General features: G+C 42.4%; 1 protein-coding gene across 4 annotated transcripts in view; it reads left to right on the forward strand.

The window, feature by feature from the left end:
- The window catches only part of LOC146307941 (receptor-type tyrosine-protein phosphatase mu-like), a 131,292-nt gene that overhangs the window by 22,734 nt on the left and 86,148 nt on the right, over positions 1 to 22,410 (forward strand). For all 4 annotated transcript variants that reach the window (XM_084747300.1, XM_084747301.1, XM_084747302.1 and 1 more), the window contains exons 2-5: positions 6,227 to 6,343; positions 20,191 to 20,358; positions 20,547 to 20,656; positions 21,761 to 21,839. In XM_084747300.1, coding sequence (XP_084603426.1) covers positions 6,227 to 6,343; positions 20,191 to 20,358; positions 20,547 to 20,656; positions 21,761 to 21,839 — 474 coding nt within the window. The remainder of the gene's footprint in view (positions 1 to 6,226; positions 6,344 to 20,190; positions 20,359 to 20,546; positions 20,657 to 21,760; positions 21,840 to 22,410) is intronic.

Here is a 22,410-nt window from a genome sequence, read left to right on the forward strand (position 1 = left end):
CTGTCTGTCTGTGTGTCTGTCTGTCTGTCTGTCTGTCTGTCTGTCTGCCTGTCTGTGTGTCTGTCCGTCTGTCTGTGTGTCTGTCTGTCTGTCTGTCTGTCTGTCTGTCTGTCTGTCCGTCTGTCTGTCTGTCTGTCTGTCCGTCTGTCTGTGTGTCTGTCTGTCTGTCTGTCTGTCTGTCTGTCTGTCTGTCTGTCTGTGTGTCTGTCTGTCTGTCTGTCTGTCTGTCTGTCTGTCTGTGTTCTGTGGCTCGTCACCTCCATGTGTCGTCATTTATTTTCTACATCTTGTGCTGGTCAAGGAGATCTGAGGACACCCTACTTTAACAACATGTCTCTGTCCCTGATGCTCAGGCTACGATAGAGACAGTAAGAGTTAGTGCTGCTGTCTGATAGTCAATGATTTGAATCATTGGTCGACTGAAATTCTGTCAGTCAGTGAGCATCACAAGACAAAACAGACAGAAGCTACAAAAACACACAGGGAGAACATTTACACGAGGAATAAAATCATAAATATAATTTTATATTAACTGGTGCACTTATTAAAAAATCTACTACTGTTTTTGTCTCTGACAGGCTCAGATCGTTCTTGTTAGTGTCTGACATCATTATGGAAAGGATCACTACAGTCAGAGAGATTTTTTTAAAGAGGAAGAGACGTTTGGTTTAACCAGAAACAGCTGATTTATTGATCTCAACAAACTGACCAGAATCCTTCATCATCATCATCAGCTTCTTTTAACCTTTACAGAAAATAAATAAAACTCAACAAAAACATCTTGGTTCGTCTTTCCACTGTCCAACAATCACCAGCTCTGGTTTGGTCCAAATAAATCCTTACTTCACGGCGTAATGGAGCGCAGAGCGTGAAGCGCAGGTGATGCTGGAGAGGCGCTCTGCGGTGCGCTGATTTATAACTGAACTACAGGAGAACACACACTTTAACTTTCTGTCACTGAGAGAGAATCTGATGTTTTCACATCACTGATGACAAAAAAACAAAGACAGACATGAAAATTTGAGTCTAGCTGGTAAAACACACTCCTGACAGGGGAGTTTATTGTTTCCCCCTGCACTGTAAAAAAGAGAAATCATTAAATCATAGTACAGGATGGATAAATCTGATTTGACTAAAGAAAGACCTGATGAGAAAGGTTTCTGTCTGTTCCTCAGGTCATCATCACTGACTGCTCTAAAACATTTTACAACTTCTTCTTTCTGTTTCTCCTCCATCTTGATTCTTCAGCGTCGACTCCTGCCGTCTTCATCCACATCATTTTTCATCCCGTTTCTTCGGTTTCCACCTCCTTCATGAAGTCAGTGTGGCTGCTTTTTTGCTGACACACACGTGTGAAACATGACTCAGCTGGTCAGTGAAGCTGAAATCAGCGCAGCTTCATGCGATCTCTCGTGGCGTCGTTAACATTCTCCTGGTCACCCAGCGTCGGGTCGTACTGAACAACAAGACTCTGTGTGCGCGAGAGACATCAGCAGCCAATAAAAACACAAATACACTGACAACACCTTCGTCTAAACTGACAGGAGTCTTTAATCGACGACAGCTCAGACTGCGTGTGTGTGTGTTCAGGACGTTTGAATAAACTTTATTGTAACTGTGATGTTGGTACAGAGAGAAGGATTCAGAGAGAGACGGAGCAGCAGGACGAGTATTACAGAGAAAACCACAGAAAGAGGAGGAGAGTCATTTTCCTAATCAGGACCAGATGGTTTCATTCAGACTTACATACTTCAGAGAGGAGGGAGGGTGAACGAGCATTAGAAACACAGGCAGAGAGAGAGAGAGAGAGAGAGAGAGAGAGGAGGGAAGAAAGAGAGATGAAAAGAGAGGAAGAGTTGGTAAAAGAAGATGAGTGCAGCTCCACCCAGGCATTCTGCCAGCAGTGTGTGTGTGTGTGTGTGTGTGTGTGTGTGTGTGTGTGTGTGTGTGTGTGTGTGTGTGTGTGTGATTGGCTGTTAATAGATGACAGAGCAGCAGGATTGGCAGCAGCAGAGGTCTAATCCGGCCCACCAGCACATCAGCTAAATGTTATCACGTCTCCACGGACGCCACGCAAAACTTCTACTTCCTACTTTCTCTGCTTCCTCCTTCCTCCTCCTCTTCCTCCTCTACATCAGTCGTCTTCTTCTTCAGCTGGTTTCTACTTCCTCCACTGTCTGAAACATGTTTTCAGCTCCTCTTTGTCTAATTTCTTGATTTATTCGATTAGATTCATTTAATATTACACATAAATATATAAATATGGCTGTGACCATATGGATTTTTATCACCACGGCGACAGTGACGATGTTTTATTGAAGCATCCTGTCTGAGGCTGCATGATGTGGCAAAAGAGTCACATTGTGATTATTTTGACTAAAATTGGGATATCTGATACGATTAGTGACGATACGTTTCCTCACATTTTGCCTTTTTCAAAAAACTACCGTTTTGTTCTGCCATTTGGATTTTGCGTTTGGCCAACGTGATGAAGTGTGCAGCTCTAGTCCCGTCAGAAGAGCAGTGTCGGTGCTTTCAGGAGCCGTGTCACACACAGAGCAGTCAGCTGTCAGTGTGGCAGTAAACGTTCCTCCTGGTTCTTCTTCCACTCGTGTCTTTATTGTCTGGATTCTTCACACTTTGTTTCTTTGATCTTTAACTGTCATTAAAAGTCCAACAACACAAAGTGGAAACAAATTTTATTCTGTGTGTGTGTGTGTGTGTGTGTGTGTGTGTGTGTGTGTGTGTGAGCTTGCTGTCACACACATGCATCTCACAGCTCCACCTCTGCAGGAAATGCTTGTCTCCATGGCGATGCTGCCGGACGTGCCTCGACTTGTGCGCCCTCTGTCTGAGCACTTAGAGGTCAAAGGTCACAACCGGCATTCAGACTCACACAGCGTTAACACTTCAATAACATCACACACACACACAGACACACAGTAACCACGGCAACAGCCACACCCCGACATGCAGGGCAGTAATGAATGAATGTGTGTGTGAGACATTTCATTATGACGCTCACTTCCTGTTTGCAGACAGCCGCTTGTTCAAACTCAAACAGCTTGTGTGTGTGTGTGTGTGTGTGTGTGTGTGTGTGTGTGTGTGTGTATTACAGATTAACACAAATAATGATGACTGTTTTTTTATTTCTACAGAAGAATTCAGATTGTTTTTATTTTTTTAGTTTGATATAAATTTAATCCTTTTCCTTCATTCAGAGTTGATATACTATAATCTGTATATTTTGTTCTTTTGATGTTTTTTGTTTTTATTAAATTCAATTCAAAATGTATTTTTATGACATCATTTCATATAGAATCAGTTCAGATTACTCTTCATGAAACAGGAAACAGCTCAATGTGCAGAGATGTCATGAATAAACATAAAAATAAACATAAACATGCAATCAAGCAAACTGTATAAATGCATTTAAGCAGATAAGAGAACCCAGATATGAGTATTGATGCTTGAAATCTCTGAGAAATTACCCACAAATTTCATGTTTTATCGTGTGATAATCATCTGATACCATTTTCATGTAGTTGGTGGTGATTACAGAACAACATATTTGAAATCTCACAAATTAATCCAGTTATGATTTCATGATAAAAATGTGATAATGAGCGACTGTCAGGCCTGAAAGAAATATTCAAACTATCAGTGAAAGTTCTGAGTCTTTCATGTCAATATTTTCTGCTTTCAAACATCTTTGAGGACAAAATGAGAAACACTGATCAACATTTCATGGACCAAACAAGTAATTGATTAATGGAGAAAATGATCAACAAATTGATCGATAATGAAAATAATCATTCAGCATTAATTGTTTTTTGTTATTTTTTCATAAAAGAAATGATTTCAGTCTCACACACACACACACACACACACACACACACACAGGTCATTAGTGTGAGTGTGTGTTGTGTTGAGTGTTTAAAGGGTTAATGATGCTCACAGTGCTACAACTTTTAGGAGAGGACTTATTGATCAGGAGACTGGAGACAATCAATAACTGCACATTATGATTAATTACTGCTGGTGTACACACACACACACACACACACACACACACACACACACACACACACACACAGTCAGTATGTGACAAAGAAATGTGTGTGTTTGAGTCTCATTTCCTGTTAAGTTGAAAAAGAAAAAGAAGAATTTGTCTGTTCTTTAAAAGAAAAAGACCCCGACAACAATCTGTCTGCTTTTACTTTCTCTGATGATCTGAGGGCTGGACAAATGGAGACAGACAGACAGACATCATGTTGTTTGTATCAGCACACACACACACACACACACACACACACACACACACACACACACACACACACACACCGATCTCTCTCTACAGTTCAGAGTGTTGGACGATCAAGAGGCTGAGATTGCTTTCTGTGTGTTTTCCTCTGAGAGAGTGCAAGTGTGTGTGTGTGTGTGTGTGTGTGTGTGTGTGTCAGTGTGTGTGTGTGTGTGTGTGTGTGTGTGTGTGTGTGTGTCAGTGTGTGCTCTGTTATATAGATGCAAATTCATAGAAGCAGATTAAACAGATTGTGTCTCGTATCTGTTGATGAGCTAACACTGTCCTGAGGGATGAGTGTGTGTCAGTGTGTGTGTGTGTGTGTGTGTGTGTGTGTGTGTGTGTGTGTGTTTAATGTGCCTTCTGTTACAAAGAAAGAAAATGAGCCTTCCAGCTATTTAATGTCAAAGCTTTGAGATGACAGCTTCACACACACACACACTGACACACACACACAGAGTCATTACACTGAAGAGGCTGACGAGGCGTCAAACCCCCTGATGTCACAATATATATTTACACACAGTCTATGTGTGTGTGTGTGTGTGTGTGTGTGTGTGTGTGTGTGTGTGAATGGAGGGATTTAGACGTCTTTGAGTCTCAGAGGAAGAGGAGGGTTTACATCTATTATCAGTGTGTGTGTGTGTGTGTGTGTAACCAGCAGGGAGGATGCTGGGAAATGGTAATGAACTGGAACTGTCTCACTCTGAAGAACATTATATGTTTACAAGCTGCAACAAGAAACTACAGAATAAAACCAGTTCAGCCGTGATCCTCGTAACAAACAGGCCGTCGTCTTCGTCAGTGGACCTTTGATTCAAACTGTGATGCTGCACACTTCTGTTTTCACAAGCCGTCAAAGTCAGCTGATAAGGTCTGCGTATGGACTCAGGAGAACAATGAGAACCATCAGTCCACTGACGTTCTTCTAGTCGAGCATGTGTGTTCTTTCTTTGTCAGTCAGTGTGCATCACAGCATGAAAACACACAGGGAGAACATTTACGTGAGGAATCATAAATATATTTTATGACAAAGACTGCGTGCAGCAGTCGTCCTTCCACCTTCGTCTCAGCGCCGCACACAGCAGCGCATCCAGTGCGCTCTGTCGGCTCAGCTGATCGCTGCTCAGAGCAGCACAGAAACTGTGTCCTGTTCTTTTTGTTTGCTGTGCAGCTGAACCCCGGGATAAAAACCACAGAACAGACCTACAGAACCACTGCTCTGTAAAAAATGAACTGCTGAAATAAGAAGAGAAAATGAGCCAGAGAATGAGAGAGAGAGAAAAATCAAAGTCTCTTTCCACATGATAACGTGGCAGTGATTCGTGTCAGACTCAGTAAATTTTACTTTAGTCCTGAAGGTCAGCAGAGTTTTTGTTTCAGGTGGCAACAAACAGCAGCAACGGCTGAATGTTTTCTTGTTTGTTTTTTTTACAGTGGTATAAAATCAGGTTTGAAGAATTATGGAAATTCACTAGTATTCATATAGACTGCTAACTTTCTGGTATTATGACATGCCTCATAGAAACGTAGCGCAGCAGACACGCTGTCAGAGCGCCCGCGGTGCGTTCAGGGCAGCTGACACTTGTTCTTGTCACTGACTGGCTCAGGTTTTATCGTCAGGTGTTGCTCTTGGTAACCACAGACTCCACCTGCTCAGGGTCTCTTTTGTTGAATTACATGTTTAGTCTGTGAACATTGAGGGTTTATTAAAAGCCAGAAGTTGAAATTGTGTATAAATATCAATATTCGATTGTTTTGTTTTCCCCTGAAACATCTGGAGTAACCGACACACCACACTCTCTCTCTCTGTCTCTCTCTGTCTCTCTCTCTCTTACTGTTTGTCTCTCTAAAAACTAAAGCAGGAGCAGAATAACTCACCACCTGTCTGTCTGTCTGTCTGTCTGTCTGTCTGTGTTTCAGCTTGTCTTTCTGGACAGTCTCCAGACTGTACTCTGGTGCAGTCCAAAGACGATGACTTCGACTGGGAGCAAGGAGACACCCGAGACCGACCGGCCAGCAACCCCTGGATCCCTCCAGGTACCTGTCTGTCTGTCCAACCACCTGTCTGTCTGTCCAGGTCTTTTCATGTCTTTCTGAGAGTTAGAAGCTCGTGAGAGCACACTCAGGATCATGGACAGGTGTTCCTCAGGGAACCTGCTTGGGTCCTTTGAAGTTTAAACCAGATGATCTTTATTCTCTTTCCCTCTGAGTCAAAAACATCTGTTACATTTATCTGATGGCCTTGAAATGATCGTTCCATTGATGATGTCAGTAATGACATGTTCTCTGATGTTCTCAGGGTTCCATTCTTTGTCCTTTATGCTTTCAATTTGGTTGAACCAATATAAACATATTATCTCATATCAGTTTGTCCACTTGGTAGCAACAGAACAAACTGAAAACACAACACTTAGATATTTTGAAGTTCACGATGAGAACATATTAGCAAACAGTTTCTCATTTCCACGTCCAGCAGTTATGGAGCAACACGATCCTCCACGTGGAGTGTCGCCTGATGAACGTCAGTCCAGTACTCGTTCTCTTTTTGCTCTGTTTCTGGTCTCCGCCACCTCCTTCAGCTGCCGAGCGTCTGAACCAGAACTGTGACGTTGTGTCACTGAGCAGTCGATTTGAGTCACGTGACTTGGAGTCGAATCATAAATTTGATGACTTGAGACTCAACTTCACAAAATATAAAAACACTTGGAACTTGACTTGGAAATACTAATACCTTCCCCCAAATCCAAAGATAAAGAAGTCTGATATTTAAAAAGTGTGAATCAATTCATTTCCTGAATCCACTGATGTAAACACGCTTCACTTTGTTTGAACCAATCAGACGACAGCAGAGAACCATGAAGAACCAACATTACGTTACTGACCAAAGATCCTTTTGTTCGCCTAAAAACACTACAAGGTCATTGACAAAAAATGAAACTGTGAATAAACGTATCGATCACATGAAAGATTGTGGCAGGATTCATTAATCAATAAATCACTTTGAGTCATTCAAAACTTCTCTGCTTTCAGCTTCTTAAATGTGAATATTTTCTTGATACAAACATCTTTACGCTCTGACAGAGTCCACTTGTTGTAAAGAAAGAGAGTAAATGAGGTTCCTGTAATGAAGTATTGAATGGTTCCTTGAATGCAGCGTCTCAGTGGGACTCTTTGTACCTGAAGGCAGCACGAGAGCTGCAGCTTTTGTCTTATCTTCTATTGAGCTGCCAGAGTTTGTGCTCTGAGTTATAGACGGACAGAAACACTGAACCCTGGGAGATAACGCCGCCGCCGCCGCCACCACCGTGAGTGTGTGTGTGAGAGAGAGAGCCGTTTGTCACATGCTCGCAGAGGTTACACCGCTGACGAATGAGAATGCAGCGCTCTTAAATCACTGAGCCAATCACGTGAGAGACAGGCTGAGCGAGGACACACAGAGAGGAGGTGGTTACTGTCCTGTTTAATGTGATTTATTGAAGAGGAGGAGAGGAAAAGGAGGAGGAGTAAGAGAGCAGAGGGGGAGAGGAGGAGGAGAGGAGGAGGAGAGGGGGAGGAGAAGAGGAGAGCAGAGGAGGAGAGGAGGAGGAGAGGGGGAGGAGAGGGGGAGGAGAAGAGGAGAGGAGGAGGAGAGGAGGAGGAGAGGGGGAGGAGAGGGGGAGGAGAAGAGGAGAGCAGAGGAGGAGAGGAAAAGGAGGAGGACCAGGAGGAGGAGTAAGAGAGCAGAGGGGGAGAGGAGGAGGAGAGGAGGAGGAGACAGAGAGGTTGAGGAGCAGAGGGAGAGGAGGAGAGGGGGAAGAGAAGAGGAGAAGAGTAGAGCAGAGGAGGAGAGGGGGAAGAGAAGAGGAGAAGAGGAGGAAGAGGAGAGCAGAGGAGGAGAGGAAAAGGAGGAGGACCAGGAGGAGGAGTAAGAGAGCAGAGGGGGAGAGGAGGAGGAGAAGAGGAGAGCAGAAGGGGAGAGGAGGAGGAGAGGGGGAGAGAAAGAGGAGAAGAGGAGGAAGAAGAGAGCAGAGGAGGAGAGGAAAAGGAGGAGGACCAGGAGGAGGAGTAAGAGAGCAGAGGGGGAGAGGAGGGGGAGAGGAGGAGGAGAAGAGGAGAGCAAAGGAGGAGAGGGGGAGGAGAATAGGAGAGCAGAGGAGGAGAGGGGGAGAGAAAGGGGAGAAGAGGAGGAGAGGGGGAAGAGAGGAGGAGAAGAGGAGGAAGAGGAGAAGAGGGGGAGGAGAAGAGGAGGAAGAGGAGGAGAGGGGGAGAGAAAGAGGAGAAGAGGAGGAGAGGGGGAGGAGAAGAGGAGGAGAGGGGGAGAGAAAGAGGAGGAAGAGGAGAGCAGAGGAGTAGAGGGGGAGAGAAAGAGGAGAAGAGGAGGAGACAGAGAGGTTGAGGAGCAGAGGGAGAGGAGGAGAGGGAAGAAGAGGAGAGGGGAAGGGAGGAGAAGAGGAAGAGAAGGAGTAGTTTGTCACCTGCTCTTTTGTCAATAAAGAGGAGGTGTGTGTGACTAATTGCAGCCAATCCAGGCAATCAGAGAGCAAACACACACACACACACACACACACACACACACACACACACACACACACACACACACACACACACAGTGTGCGCCTCCTCTCTGGTCGATCTCCTCCTGGCTGATGTGTGGAGCAGTGAGCAGGGCGAGGCAGGACATTAAATCTAACTAACCCTCCACACAGTGTGTGTGTGTGTGTGTGTGTGTGTGTGTGTGTGTGTGTGTGTGAGATGGCGGCACAACTCCAACAGCAATTTAAGATCTGCAGGCAGCTGCTGATACTCTATCTGTGTGTGTGTGTGTGTGTGTGAACGTCAGATCTTATTTCAGGTTTTTGTACAAACATTAGCTTCTTGTTAGCTTTTCTATGCTGAAGTTAGGTTGCTAATGCTAAGTTTTTCATGTGAGTATCACATTTTTATGCTAATAGAAGTTTTTTATGCAGTCGTCAGGTATTTATGCTAAAGTTAGTTGTATTTGTTGTAGTATTGTATGTTGTGGAATAAAATGTCCTCATGTCGTGATTTTATTTCAGACATCAAACCAAAAACACTGACTTGTTGATGAAGGAACCAGAGGAGCTAACATGCTAACTTGTCTCTGCTCCTGCTGTCTCTGTATTTATACTAAACTACACATTTCTCCGGAAAGTAAAATATATGTCTGAAAGCGAAAGTTCATGTCCACTTGAACAGAAAAAGATAAACTGATTGGACTACAGATTATTTCATCTACTACAATACCCATGGTCCTGACTGGCAGGCTGAACTTCCTGTGTCTCTGTCTCAGCTGAAATGTCATTTAATATCTAACATTTTCGACTTGCACAAAACAAACACGCCTCGCTCAGTAAACGGCAGGCTCATGAACAGGTCAGCCTGTAGGAGGCACCGACAGGCTTTTACGACATGCATCTGCCCTGACATAAAGCTTTATAACATTTGTTTTAAAATAGACGCTTTTTAAATGGTACTTCTGCACATTCTCACTCTGAGGAAGCAGGAGGAAAATAAAACCTCAATACAGCCGCTGTTCTCCACTGTAACTCGTCTGGTTTAATGCTGCAGCCACACACACACACACACACACACACACACACACACACACACACACACACACACTGAGCAGCAGCGAGGCATCGATTGACCAGTGATTGCAGGCTCCATTTAATGTTCTTATAAATGGTACAAGTTCAATCTAATCTGAACCATGTAGCGCTGCTCTCTCTCTCTGCTGTCAGTGTGAACAACAGTAATCTTCTCTTAATACCCTTTACTGCCACACACACACACACACACACACACACACACACACACACACACACACACACACACACACAGAATATTTTCCTCTCACTGATTTGTTTCTCTGACTTAGCGACTTGTTAGCAGTTTGTTACTGCAGACAGCTTCAAAACAAGGAGGTGAGTCCTGAGTATTACCTCAGGACTCTGCAGTATTCCTCATTTTTACCTCAGTATTCCTCAGCTTTACCTCAGTATTCCTCAGTTTTATGTCAATATTGATCAGTTCAGTATTGATCAGTTTTTTTCTGCTTTAATTGGCCACTCATATTACCACCACCGTCATATTATTATCATTCATAATTCCATCATATTGTTCTTGTTCTAATCAAATGTTCCAGAGCAGCCTTGTTCTTTCTGTTGGTTTGTTGAGTCAGAAGAGCTCGAAGGTGATTGGTCAGTGTGTGAGTTAAAAATAAACATCAGACGGTCCTATCAGTGTCAGAGGCCGTGACATCATGGATATCTTTAGTCACAGAGTCACAGTTAGCCAACAGCTACATGATGTTCAGGTGTTTAACTGAGGATCTACAGCTGCACTGTTCCCCATAGAACCTTACTGCAGAACACATATGAACACTCATCAACAACGACAGACACACATTCTATTCATGTTCTTTTCCTGCAGACAGCTGCTTCTACTAAAGTTCTTTCCTTGGGGTCATGTGGTTCTGTTTCTGTTCTGTTCTCTGGTCTTTGACGGTTCTCTTGCAGTGGTTCCTGTATGTTTTTCAGGCATTGTGTTCCTCAGGCCAGCAGAACACCCGCCTGTCAGTCACAGCTGTCGGCCAATGAAACACCACGGTCTCAGCCTCTTAATTGATTTGCTCCAATCAGGGATGACCAGAGGGAACGCACACACACATACACACATGTACACACACACAGATGCCTTTGGTGTGTGTGTGTGTGTGTGTGTGTGTGTGTGTGTGTGTGTGTGTGTGTGTGTCTCTGTGGGGTTCAGGGTATATTAATATTTCTAATAGGGCTGTTATCAGCTCACTGCCAGCTGTACACAGTAAACACACACACACACACACACACACACACACACACACACACACACACACACACACACACACACACACACACAAACACACAGAGAGAAAGCTTGAAGGCAAATATAAATACAACACTCTCTCTCTCTCTCTCTCTCTCTCTCTCTCTCCCTCTCACTCTGTGTCTGTCTGTTGTGTGATAACTCCCACAATGCCTTTCTGTGTTAAAGAGACCTGGAGGTCAAAACCACTTTTCTGTGTGTGTGTGTGTGTGTGTGTGTGTGTGTTAGAAAGTACAAACTGCTGTAAACAAAACACACAAAAACACACACAGACTGCCTCTTCAAACTGAAAACAGATTACACACACACACACACACACACACACACACACACACACACACACACACACACACACACACAGCTGCAGCCAACAGGTAAACAGTGTTTAAAAGTGAACGAGTCAGTGTGTGTGTATTTGAAGTTTTAGTTTTCTATTATTTATCTGACAAACAGAGTGTGTGTGTTTATTGTGTGTATACGTGTAGTATCTGTGTGTGTGTGTGTGTGTGTGTGTGTGTGTGTGTGTGGGTTAATTAGTGTGTTAAAGGGTTTATCAGCGTGTCGGCATGCAGGAGATTCATGCAGCCTTTGAACATGACACGGCTCAGAGCGTGTGTGTGTGTGTGTGTGTGTGTGTGTGTGTGTGTGTGTGTGTGTGTGTGTGTGTGTATGTGTGTGTGTGTGAGTGTGTGTGTGTGTGTGTGTGTGTGTGTGTGTGTGTGTGTATGTGTGTGTGTGTCCAGTATAAAGCCACTATCAGCGTCCTGCCAAAACCAATTAAAGCCTCATTCAGGGAGTTTAAACACACAGAGCGACTGTGACTTGAGTCCAGCCAATCAGAGGAGAGGTCATACTGACATGCTGGTTCCCTATTGGCTGGTTGGTCAATCTAAACACTGTGACATTTAGTTAAATCCTCTTGTTCTGTGTTTCAGCAGCACCAGATTGATATCAGTCTCATGTCTGTGTACACTGATAGCTCCAGGGTTAGAGTTAGCCTAGCTTAGCACAGAGACCGGAAGCAGAGGGAAAATGTTAGCCTAGCTTAGCACAGAGACCGGAAGCAGAGGGAAACTGTTAGCCTAGCTTAGCACAGAGACCGAAAGCAGAGTGAAACTGTTAGCCTAGCTTAGCACAGAGACCGGAAGCAGAGGGAAACTGTTAGCCTAGCTTAGCACAGAGACCGAAAGCAGAGGGATTATTATTGAGTTCAACATGGTCAGTTTGGACAGGTTTAGAGGAGACTGTTTGTCTCATAAGAACATCATGTTGTGATGTAAGTCATGTACGTAATGATACTCAGGTGACTTTAAATAAAACTTGAATTAACTCCTCGTTGACTTTTGGTGTCGTCCATACACATCACTCTTATATTTGTCCTGTCATAATTACAGAGGACACCATGACCAACACACATAAACACAGGTCGTCATAAGCAGAGACGACGTAGACGCACAGTGTTCTGTCTGTACTATAATGATGATTACCAAGAAAGTTCTGCAGGTTACGACTCTGATGTTTTTGACATAAATTGTGTTAAATTAGTTTCCATGTAAATGAGGTTCCTTCAGGTTCTGGTGGGTTGATGACAGGAGGAGTAAATCATAAATGAATGAGTTATAATATAGAAATATATCTGCTGGTATTTAACAACAACAAGCATCATCATCATGTCCATACTGCAAACTACTGACGGAAAATTAAAATGAACCAAATAACATGAAAACATTCCTTAATTTATATCTCAAAATGACATTAATTTATTAATCAATACATGTGTTAACACACTGTATTAGAATCCATTCATTAATTGGTATCTGTCTTCATAATTAAAATTAATTGAAATACCTGAATTCCGACATTATTAATGTTTAAATTAATGTTTTCTACCCAGTTAAAACCAGTGTGACCAGTGGTGAACAAACAACAACAGAACTGTGGGAATGCACCTTTAAACATGTCACCTGTGTAATAGTTTGTGTTTTCAGACATTTTAACTCTCAGTCAAATCCTGAAGTCACTGCAGGAAGATAGGAAACACACACACACACACACACACACACACACACACACACACACACACACACACACACACACACACACTTCCTGCTGGTGTGTGTGTTATTTGTGTAAATCTTCTCAATACGCTGCAGCTGCCTCTCCTCACGTTTCAATATATCTCTGGTAATAGAATTACCCCCCTCCATCTGTGTGTGTCCATGTGTGTCTATGTGTGTGTGTGTGAGCTGAGTCTGATGTGATTGGTTTAGAGATGGCAGGGGTCGTCTGTGATTGGCCGACAGGTGAGAGGGGGGCGGGAGGTTAACAAGAGAGAGAAACGCAGAGACACGATCGAGATCAGCGGTTTGTTTTTCTTGTTTTCTGACTTTTTCTTTCTGCTCACACCGTCTCTCTGTCTCTGTCTCTTTTTCCACCAATTGATTATTGATCTGCAAACCGATCATTGACTCTCGTTAAGGTAAATTTACATGATTGTCTCCAGTGAAACCAGTCAGAGAAGAGAAGACAGAACCTGAGCCAGTGATCAATCTGACGATACTTAGAATAAAACTGATTTAAAAATTGGTCCAAACATGGACGTACAACCTCATCTAATAATTATTTTCTTAATTAATCAATAAGTAGTTTTGTCCATAAAATCTCAGAAAATAATGAAAATCAATCAATTGATCCTGTCACAATCTTGTCAATTAAAATATAGGTCCAAACGTGAAAACAGGTGGACCGTGCGCTCTACCTGTTTTCACGTTTGGACCTATTTTTCAACTTGTGATCAATCTGGCAATAACTTCCTGCTAATCAATTAGTTGTTTGGTTCATAAAATGTTGATCAAAGTCCAAGATGACGTCCTCAAATGTCTCATTTTGTCCACAACTCAAAGATATTCAGTTTCCTGTCAGAGAGGAAAGAAAGCAGGAAATGTGCATCAAACAAAGATGTTTTTAAAGTGTGTAGAATGAGATGTGCAGGACAGACGCAGGACAGACGCAGGACAGACGCAAGACAGACGCAGGACAGACGCAGGACAGACGCAGGACAGACGCAGGACAGGTGCAGGACAGGTGCAGGACAGATGCAGGACAGACGCAGGACAGACGCAGGACAGATGCAGGACAGACGCAGGACAGATGCAGGACAGATGTCTCTGTCTCACCACATTCATTCAGTTCAAAGTTCAAGGACACATTTTGACTTTAACAAACATTGTATCTTCTGCTCCACCTTCAGGGCGCGTTTATTAAGTACTAGAGCTGCACAGTTCATCACAGTAAAATCACAATAAAGCAAAGTTTTAATATCCAGAACCAGAAAGTAGGAAACGTGAGAAAACATCGTTCTAATGAGGTTCTGTAGAGCTGCAGACAAATATCACATCATCATCATTTTAATTGTTTTCTATTTTCAGTGAACTTGAAGGTTTTGAAGTGATTAAAGTGATTATTTCTACTAAATAAACCACCAAACAGCTGGGAACAGGGTTCTCCACGGTTCTTCCAGATGTTTCAGGATCGTTCTTCATGTTTCAGGTTGATCTTTCCAGGTATTTAAAGAGTAAATCTGTTCACTGCTGAAAATTCACTCACATGTTCAGCTCGACCTCTCCGGCTTGTTTGCTCGAGAACATTCCTCGGTTGCTAAGGAAACAGCTGGCACACACACACACACACACACACACACACACACACACACACACACACACACGTATTTTCACACATACACACTGAGACATGACCAAACCAGTCGGGACAATCCACGGAAACATGACCTGGAACAACGTCTGAACACAGAAACACTGACTGACGTTCAGTGACACACAAGAATGAACAGAAGACAAAGACATGAAATAATAAAAACAATAAAAATAAAATAAGTAGGAATAAAAAAGAAGTTCAAAGAAATAAAAAGAAATGAGTTTGCTCTTTTTGATAGTTTCATCTGTAAAATAAATATTTGCCCAGTGTTTATATTGGTATTTATGTCGACTGTGATGTTTCTCTTTCCCTTCAATATCTCCTGCAACGCAACACAACGTAACGCAACGCAACGCAACGCAACGCAACGCAACGTAACGCAACGCAACGCAACGCAACGCAACGCAACGCAACGCAACGCAACGTAACGCAACGCAACGCAACGTAACGCAACGCAACGCAACGTAACGCAACGCAACGTAATGTAACGCAACAGTGTCATCAAGAGTGGACAACGTGATGACGCCAAAGACACAAACCTTGTCTCTTTGATGTTCTCACTGTTGTCGAAGACTGGAGTTCTCACAATATCAATATCATATTGAAAATCGATCAGAATTATGATTTCAGGATTTCTAAACCACAGAAAATGTGTTGAAGCTGCTAAAACTGACAGAGGAAGACTTGTTCCACAGGAAATGCCACAGTGATCTGGTCTTGGTCTGGTCTTGGTCTTGGTCTGGTCTCAGTCTTGGTTTTGGTGGTCTTGGCTTAAACAATAGTCTAGAAATGTCAGAGGTGTCAGTGCTGAAACAAATGTTTGAATCCAATCGGTCTGTGATCTTAAAATCGTCAGATTCAAATCACCTCTGTCCAAAACCCGACTCAGTTCACTGAAGTTCAAAGGATTCGTTGGTGATCAGATGACGTCACCTCATCAAACTTGAGGAGAACTGAGAGGAAACGTGAAACAAACGTTCATCAGGAACGTGTCGCTGAACGGCTCGCGCTCATATTTACATGAGAATCTGTTGGAGCTCATCAGGGTCTTTTGTTCTCACTCACATCCTCTCCTCCTCATTTCCCCTCATTTATCTCTCTTCTTCTTCTTCCTACTCCTCCTCTCTCTGCCATGATTAAAACTCTTGTTTTTCTAATCGATTCTCCTCAAGGACCATTGATCTGCTGACACACACACACACACACACACACACACACACACACACACACACACTGTGCTGACACAACCTGGAAATAAAAGAAAACTCTGCTCTCAGATTAAATTGATCTCCGTGGAGGAAATCACCGTTTTTACATCTGAAGGTCGACACAGTTTCTGTTCATCAGGAGACAAAAGAAACAAACTCACATGTCGCTGTCTGGTTCTGACGGTCACAATATTTTCATCTGCAGAGTTTAACCCTGGCAGGACAAAGACTGGAGCGTCCTCAGGGGGGCGCCGGAGAGCTGACAGGAGGTAAAGGTACTGCAGGAGGTGAATCAGCAGGAGAAAAGAGAAATCTGTGATATATTTACTGTCCTAAATTATAAAATGAGCAAGATGTATCATCAGAGATCAAGGAAACACAGTCTGCATCTTCTCTTTTGCCTGTTTCACATTCGTTTATGAAGATGGTTCTGTGTGAGCGCGATCAACAGACCTGCGGCTCGTCTGTAGCTCGTCTCAAATACTTCTGGACTGATCAGTCTCATGTTTCCTTGACTGTTCGCTGAAGGACCTCAGCGAATCACAATTCTGGAAAAATGTTGAAAAAGCTTTTTTATGGCTTCACATCGCTGACAGCCGCGACTTTGTGTTTTCAGGTCGTCACGTTCATATGAACATGAATTTTCTTGGTACAAATGTTCACCTGGACTCACAGATGAACTGATTGTGGTGGTCAAAGGTCAAAGGTCACAGTGACCTCACTAAACACATTTTTGGCCATAACTCAAGAATTCACACCCAAATCATGACAAAATTACAAACAAATATCTAACGATATAACGATATATCCTAAAGGTCAGAGGTCGACTTCACTGTGACATCATAACGTTCAGCTCTCTATCAGTCGTCTGTCCTCGTCTGTAAGATCAGTCTCTGAGTGAAGACGCCATGTTTCTATCTGGAATCAAACATCAATATAGTGATAAAAATACATTTAATGCCTTTTATTAAATTCCTTCAAAGTTACAGATCAATAAGTTCCATATTAAATTCCTTCATCGTCTTCATCATGGATGTTATATGACGATATGTCATATTCCAACTGCTCTGTTTCATACGACCTTTGACAGCTGACGTCTCCCTCCTCTAAACTGGCCACTAAGTGATGAGCAGCTGCCTCACTTTGAATCAGGCTGCAAGAGTCATTACAATAAAAAAGCAATATTTCAAAAATATGAGAAAACAGCTTTATAATGATTCACTGTACAGATGATCTGGCTGAAAATCTTGTTCTCCTGATAAAAGAAAACATTTTTTCTTCAGTTTGTTTGCTTCAGACCTCAATAAAACAGTGAACATGAGAACCGTGACAGAAAACTGATCATCCAATAATCGTATCACACGTCGCAATTTCAGTCAAAATCATCACAGTATGACTTTTTTTTTAAGTGATCGTGAACCTCCATGTTTGAAATCCTGTTTCAGCTCAGGATAATATGTGGAGTTCATACTGATGTGTGTCGACCACACTGTGAGCTTACTTCCTGTTGTCAGTAGGTGGCGCTGTGGTTGTTACTCCTGATTGCCATGTAGATGTGTTCAGGCCAGGACTCCGATCAAACGTGAAGTCTGGACAATGTGCACTCAACAACTTCCTGTTATTTTGGTGAAACATTAAAATTCAGTGCAACGCCACGACGACGCCGTTTGGCGAAAACTTGGAGGAGTTTGTTGAAATACGATGCCTGGAAATGACCAAAAATGAGCACAAACAGCGCAGTAAATTCAAAATGGCCGACTGCCTTTTGAGTTTTGGCTGCAGGAGCTTTTTTCGTACATCGCACTACTGAGCCGTAGCTGCGGGTGTGTTCAGGGAGTTTCAACAACTTCCTGTGTCGGGGCGTAACATCGGACTTCGCTGTGTTGTCAGGGCAACGCCGCAGTCACATTACAGCATTGTCAGTCTTCAGGCCACATCTGAGTGTGATCTGGTCAACCTGCTGGGAGCAGCACATCACAGTATAACATGTCATTTCCTGTTACCAGCAGGTGGCGCTGTGGCGATGACTGAATATCATCATGTAGACGTGTTCAGACTTTTATCAGACGTGTCATATCTGACACAGATTGGACCATTTATACTCAAGTTAGAGCAATTTCCTGTTTCAATGAGAAACATCACCGACTAGCTCTGGAGCTGATTGGCTGATTGATTTTATTGCTTATTGACATGTTTGAATTTATTTTTCTTTAATATAACCTGAACACTCCAGACAGCACATTATTCTGTTATTGTATTATTAATTCTGAGGACATTATTCTGCTCAAATAAATTAAAATGACGTTAATTAAATTGTGCTACTTTATTGTGTCTGTGTGTATGCATTTATGTATTTGTATGGAGGTGTATATGTATGTATACGTGTATACATGTATTTATATACATCATATCCACCAACACACAGAATTTAATTTGTTCTGTTAAACTGTTAAATATATGTTGTCATTAACAGTCTGAACACTGTGACTGACAGCTGTACAACCACCGAATACTTCTACTGTTACTGCTCTGCTGCTGTTACCATGGAGACGCCCTTCAACCCACACACACACACACACACACACACACACACACACACACACAGAGAGTAAAAACAAGATGAGTAATTTGAATTTCATAGAAACTTTACAGAAACTGAGACATAAAGAAAACTGAATCCAGAGAAGCTCAACTGATCAACAGCTGTAGTCATCACACACACACACACACACACACACACACACACACACACACACTCACACACACACACACACACACACACTCACACACACACACACACACACACACACACACACACACTCACACACTCACACACACACACACACTCACACACTCACACACTCACACACTCACACACACACTCACATACTCACACACACACACACACACACTCGCACACACTCACACACACACACTCTCACACACACTCACACACACACTCACACACTCACACACACACACACACACACGCACACACACACACACAGAGTTTATTTTTGATGAATTATGGATTTGTCACTGTAACATAATAAGAGCGTCCTTTATTTTCTTATCTTTTCCTGTCACAAGTAGACTTCCTTTTTATTGATCATCAAAACGCTGTTGCTCCGCCCACATGATGCTTTTATCTTTTTATTGTTGTTTTTGCTCCTTTTATTTTGAAGTCTGAAACTCCCATCTGAAAACCTTATGTGTGCTTTTATTTTGACAAACTGGTCTGATGTCACACTGGGTGTTGGCTGAACTCAGGCTTTTATTCTGAAGTCAGGGAATTTTCTTATTAAATCTCTCATTTTTCTTCTTTTATTTTGAAATCTTTTAATCCATAATATTTTTAGAGAGTACATTTACAGAAGTTTTTCACTGTATTATGAGTTATGTTTTACTTTATTGATTTTGATTCACAAAAAAAAAAAAAATCTGATGATGATTATTTACATGCTTTTATTATGAAGTCTATCACACATCTGTTGGCTCTTATGTGTGCTTTTATTTTGACATCTGTCATGCTGATGTCACTTGATGTTGTTTTGTAATTGCTGCTGCTTCACAAACATGACATGCTTTTATTCTGAAGTCTAGAAACATTCATACTTTTATTTTTAAAAAGCAGACTTTTATTCTGACAAGGTTACAGCAGCATTCACACATACTTTTCTTCTTTTTCTATTTTTCATCTATGTGACAAACGCTGTTCATACATCAATACGTGCAGAACTTTACGTGGGTTCCTGTATTTTCACAACCTGTACATACATTAGCATATAAAATTAGCACTTATGGTTGGGTTCTTAAGCGTTTTTAATGTTGATATCTGGGTTCTTAACAGCCAATATGAGTATAAAATAATCATGATTCTGAAGTATAAAATACTTCTGTGTTTTTTGTGTAAACATCAACATCTCTTGCAGTTACATAATTTTAAATTTTTTAACTACCTGCTGTTTGTTACCTTCTTATCTTTCTGCAGACTTTATGACCACATGCTTTTATTTTGTAGACTTGACTCTGTCACTGTGTACTTGGAAGATTTTTATTTTGTGTGTTTGCTCATGAGGTGTCACTTCCTGTTTGCAGGTTCCTCCTTCCTGTTTGTGAACACATCAGGTCGTTATGGTGGTCAGCGCGCTCAGCTGCTGCTGCCACCGCTCAAAGAGAACGACACACACTGCGTCAGCTTCCTGTTCTACCAGGCGGGAGGCCGCGAGGGCGCCTCACCCGCCACACTCAACGTCTACATCAAAGGTACAAGTACTGCACCGTGGTACTACAGTACTAAACCTGAGTACTACAACACAGTAACGGCTGTATGTCTGTATGAGCGGAGCTCTCAGGTGTGTGTGGGCGGAGCTCTCAGGTGTGTGTGAGCAGAGCTCTCAGGTGTGTGTGGGCAGGTGGCTGAGTTGTGCTCACAGTGTTTGTGTTTCCTGTAGAAAACAACAGCCCTCTGGGAGTTCCAGTCTTTAACTCGTCAGGCCCCGCCTACCACATCTGGAAAGGGGTGGAGCTAGCTGTGTCCACCTTCTGGCCTAATTACTACCAGGTAACACACACACACACACATACACACACACACTGGTGTTAGAGGTTGCTGTAATTACACTCTTCTTATTATCACAGCAGGCATCACTAATTAGCTGCATCACCACGGCAACGACAGATTCACCTCGTTAGAGTTAACAAGAGAGAAAGAAGGAGGGATATAGTGACCCCAAACAGGGAAGTAAAGAAGGAAACAACGATGGATAGATGGAAGAAAGGAAAGAAAGAAAGAACACAGTAATAGAACAAAGAAAGATGGAAGAAAGGACAGATCAAGAACTCAAAGAGAAGAAAGAAAGAAAGAAAGAAAGAAAGAAAGAAAGAAAGAAAGAAATAGGGATGTGAAAAGAAAAACTGATGAAGACAGAGAGAAAGAAGGAAGAATAAAAAACAAGGAAAACAAAAGAACAATAAAGGAGGACAGAATTTTAAGAAAGACAAAATGACAGAGCAGTGAAACAGGAAATGAGTGATGGAGCAGGAAGGAGAGAAGAAGAATGAAGGGAAGAGGAGTCAGAGCTGAGAGGAAGGAGAGACAAAAAAACAGGAGAATGAAACCAGGAGGAGGACAGACTGATGGATGGAGGGAGGAGAACTTCCTGTTTCTGGGCGCCAACAGGAAGTGTGTGCCACTGGTTTCCGTGGCGATAAGACTGTGGAATGTACACACACACACACACACACACACACACACACACACACACACACACACGAAAGTGAAGTCATTAAATAAAATCAGTAACAACATGACAGCTGAGAGAAAACTGCTTTACATCTGGAACACTTAACAGGATATCAGACTTTCAAACCATCACAGGAGTTATTTTATTTTTTTAATTTAATGTATTATTATTTTTAACTATATTTGATCTATAATTGATCCCTAATGACACTTTACACAATATAAACAATAAAAGACTGTGTGCATTTACACACAGCGTCTTAACTTGATATAAAACCATGTTTAGACTCATCATTGCCTTCAGGAACCAATGATAATAACAATACTCCTGTCATAGTATTACTGTGAATACTACTACTGTTAGTACTGTGATCAATACTAACAATAATCATGATGATGATCAGATATTGATCTGTGTGTCAGGTGGTGTTCGAGGCGGTCAGCACTGGTCAGAGAGGAGTTCTGGCCATCAAGGACATCACACTACAGGGACACCAGTGCAGTAAGTACACACACACACACACACACACACACACACACACACACACACACACACACACACACACACACACTGAGGCCCTGCCCCCTTGTAGAACAGGCTCCTAATTGGTTAACGAGGTTTGGCTGCATAATTGCATAACGATGTTAAAAGTTGAGTTGGCATCGTAGAATCAAGGTCAGTGTGTGTGTGTGTGTGTGTGTGTGTGTGTGTGTGTGTGTGTGTGTGTGTGTGTGTGTGGAGACAGGGGAGCTCATTAAAATATAAATTGATTAGCATGGACTTTGATCCATTCATCTGTTTATCTACCTGCCCGTCTGAAGACTCGCATTTTTGATGTTGTTTTGTTATATGAACACACACACACACACACACACACACACACACACACACACACACACACACACACACACACAACAACAACATCCTTGACATGAACTGTTTGTGTTTTTACCTCGACACTGTCCAATAAACTGATTGAAAACACAAACACACACACACACACACACACACACACACACACACACACACACACACACACACTGCATCCATTTTCTGATTGGCTCATTGATTT

The sequence above is a fragment of the Lutjanus erythropterus genome, chromosome 21 (genome assembly GCF_056507025.1).
Source record: "Lutjanus erythropterus isolate fLutEry1 chromosome 21, fLutEry1.hap2, whole genome shotgun sequence".
NCBI lineage: Eukaryota > Metazoa > Chordata > Actinopteri > Lutjaniformes > Lutjanidae > Lutjanus > Lutjanus erythropterus.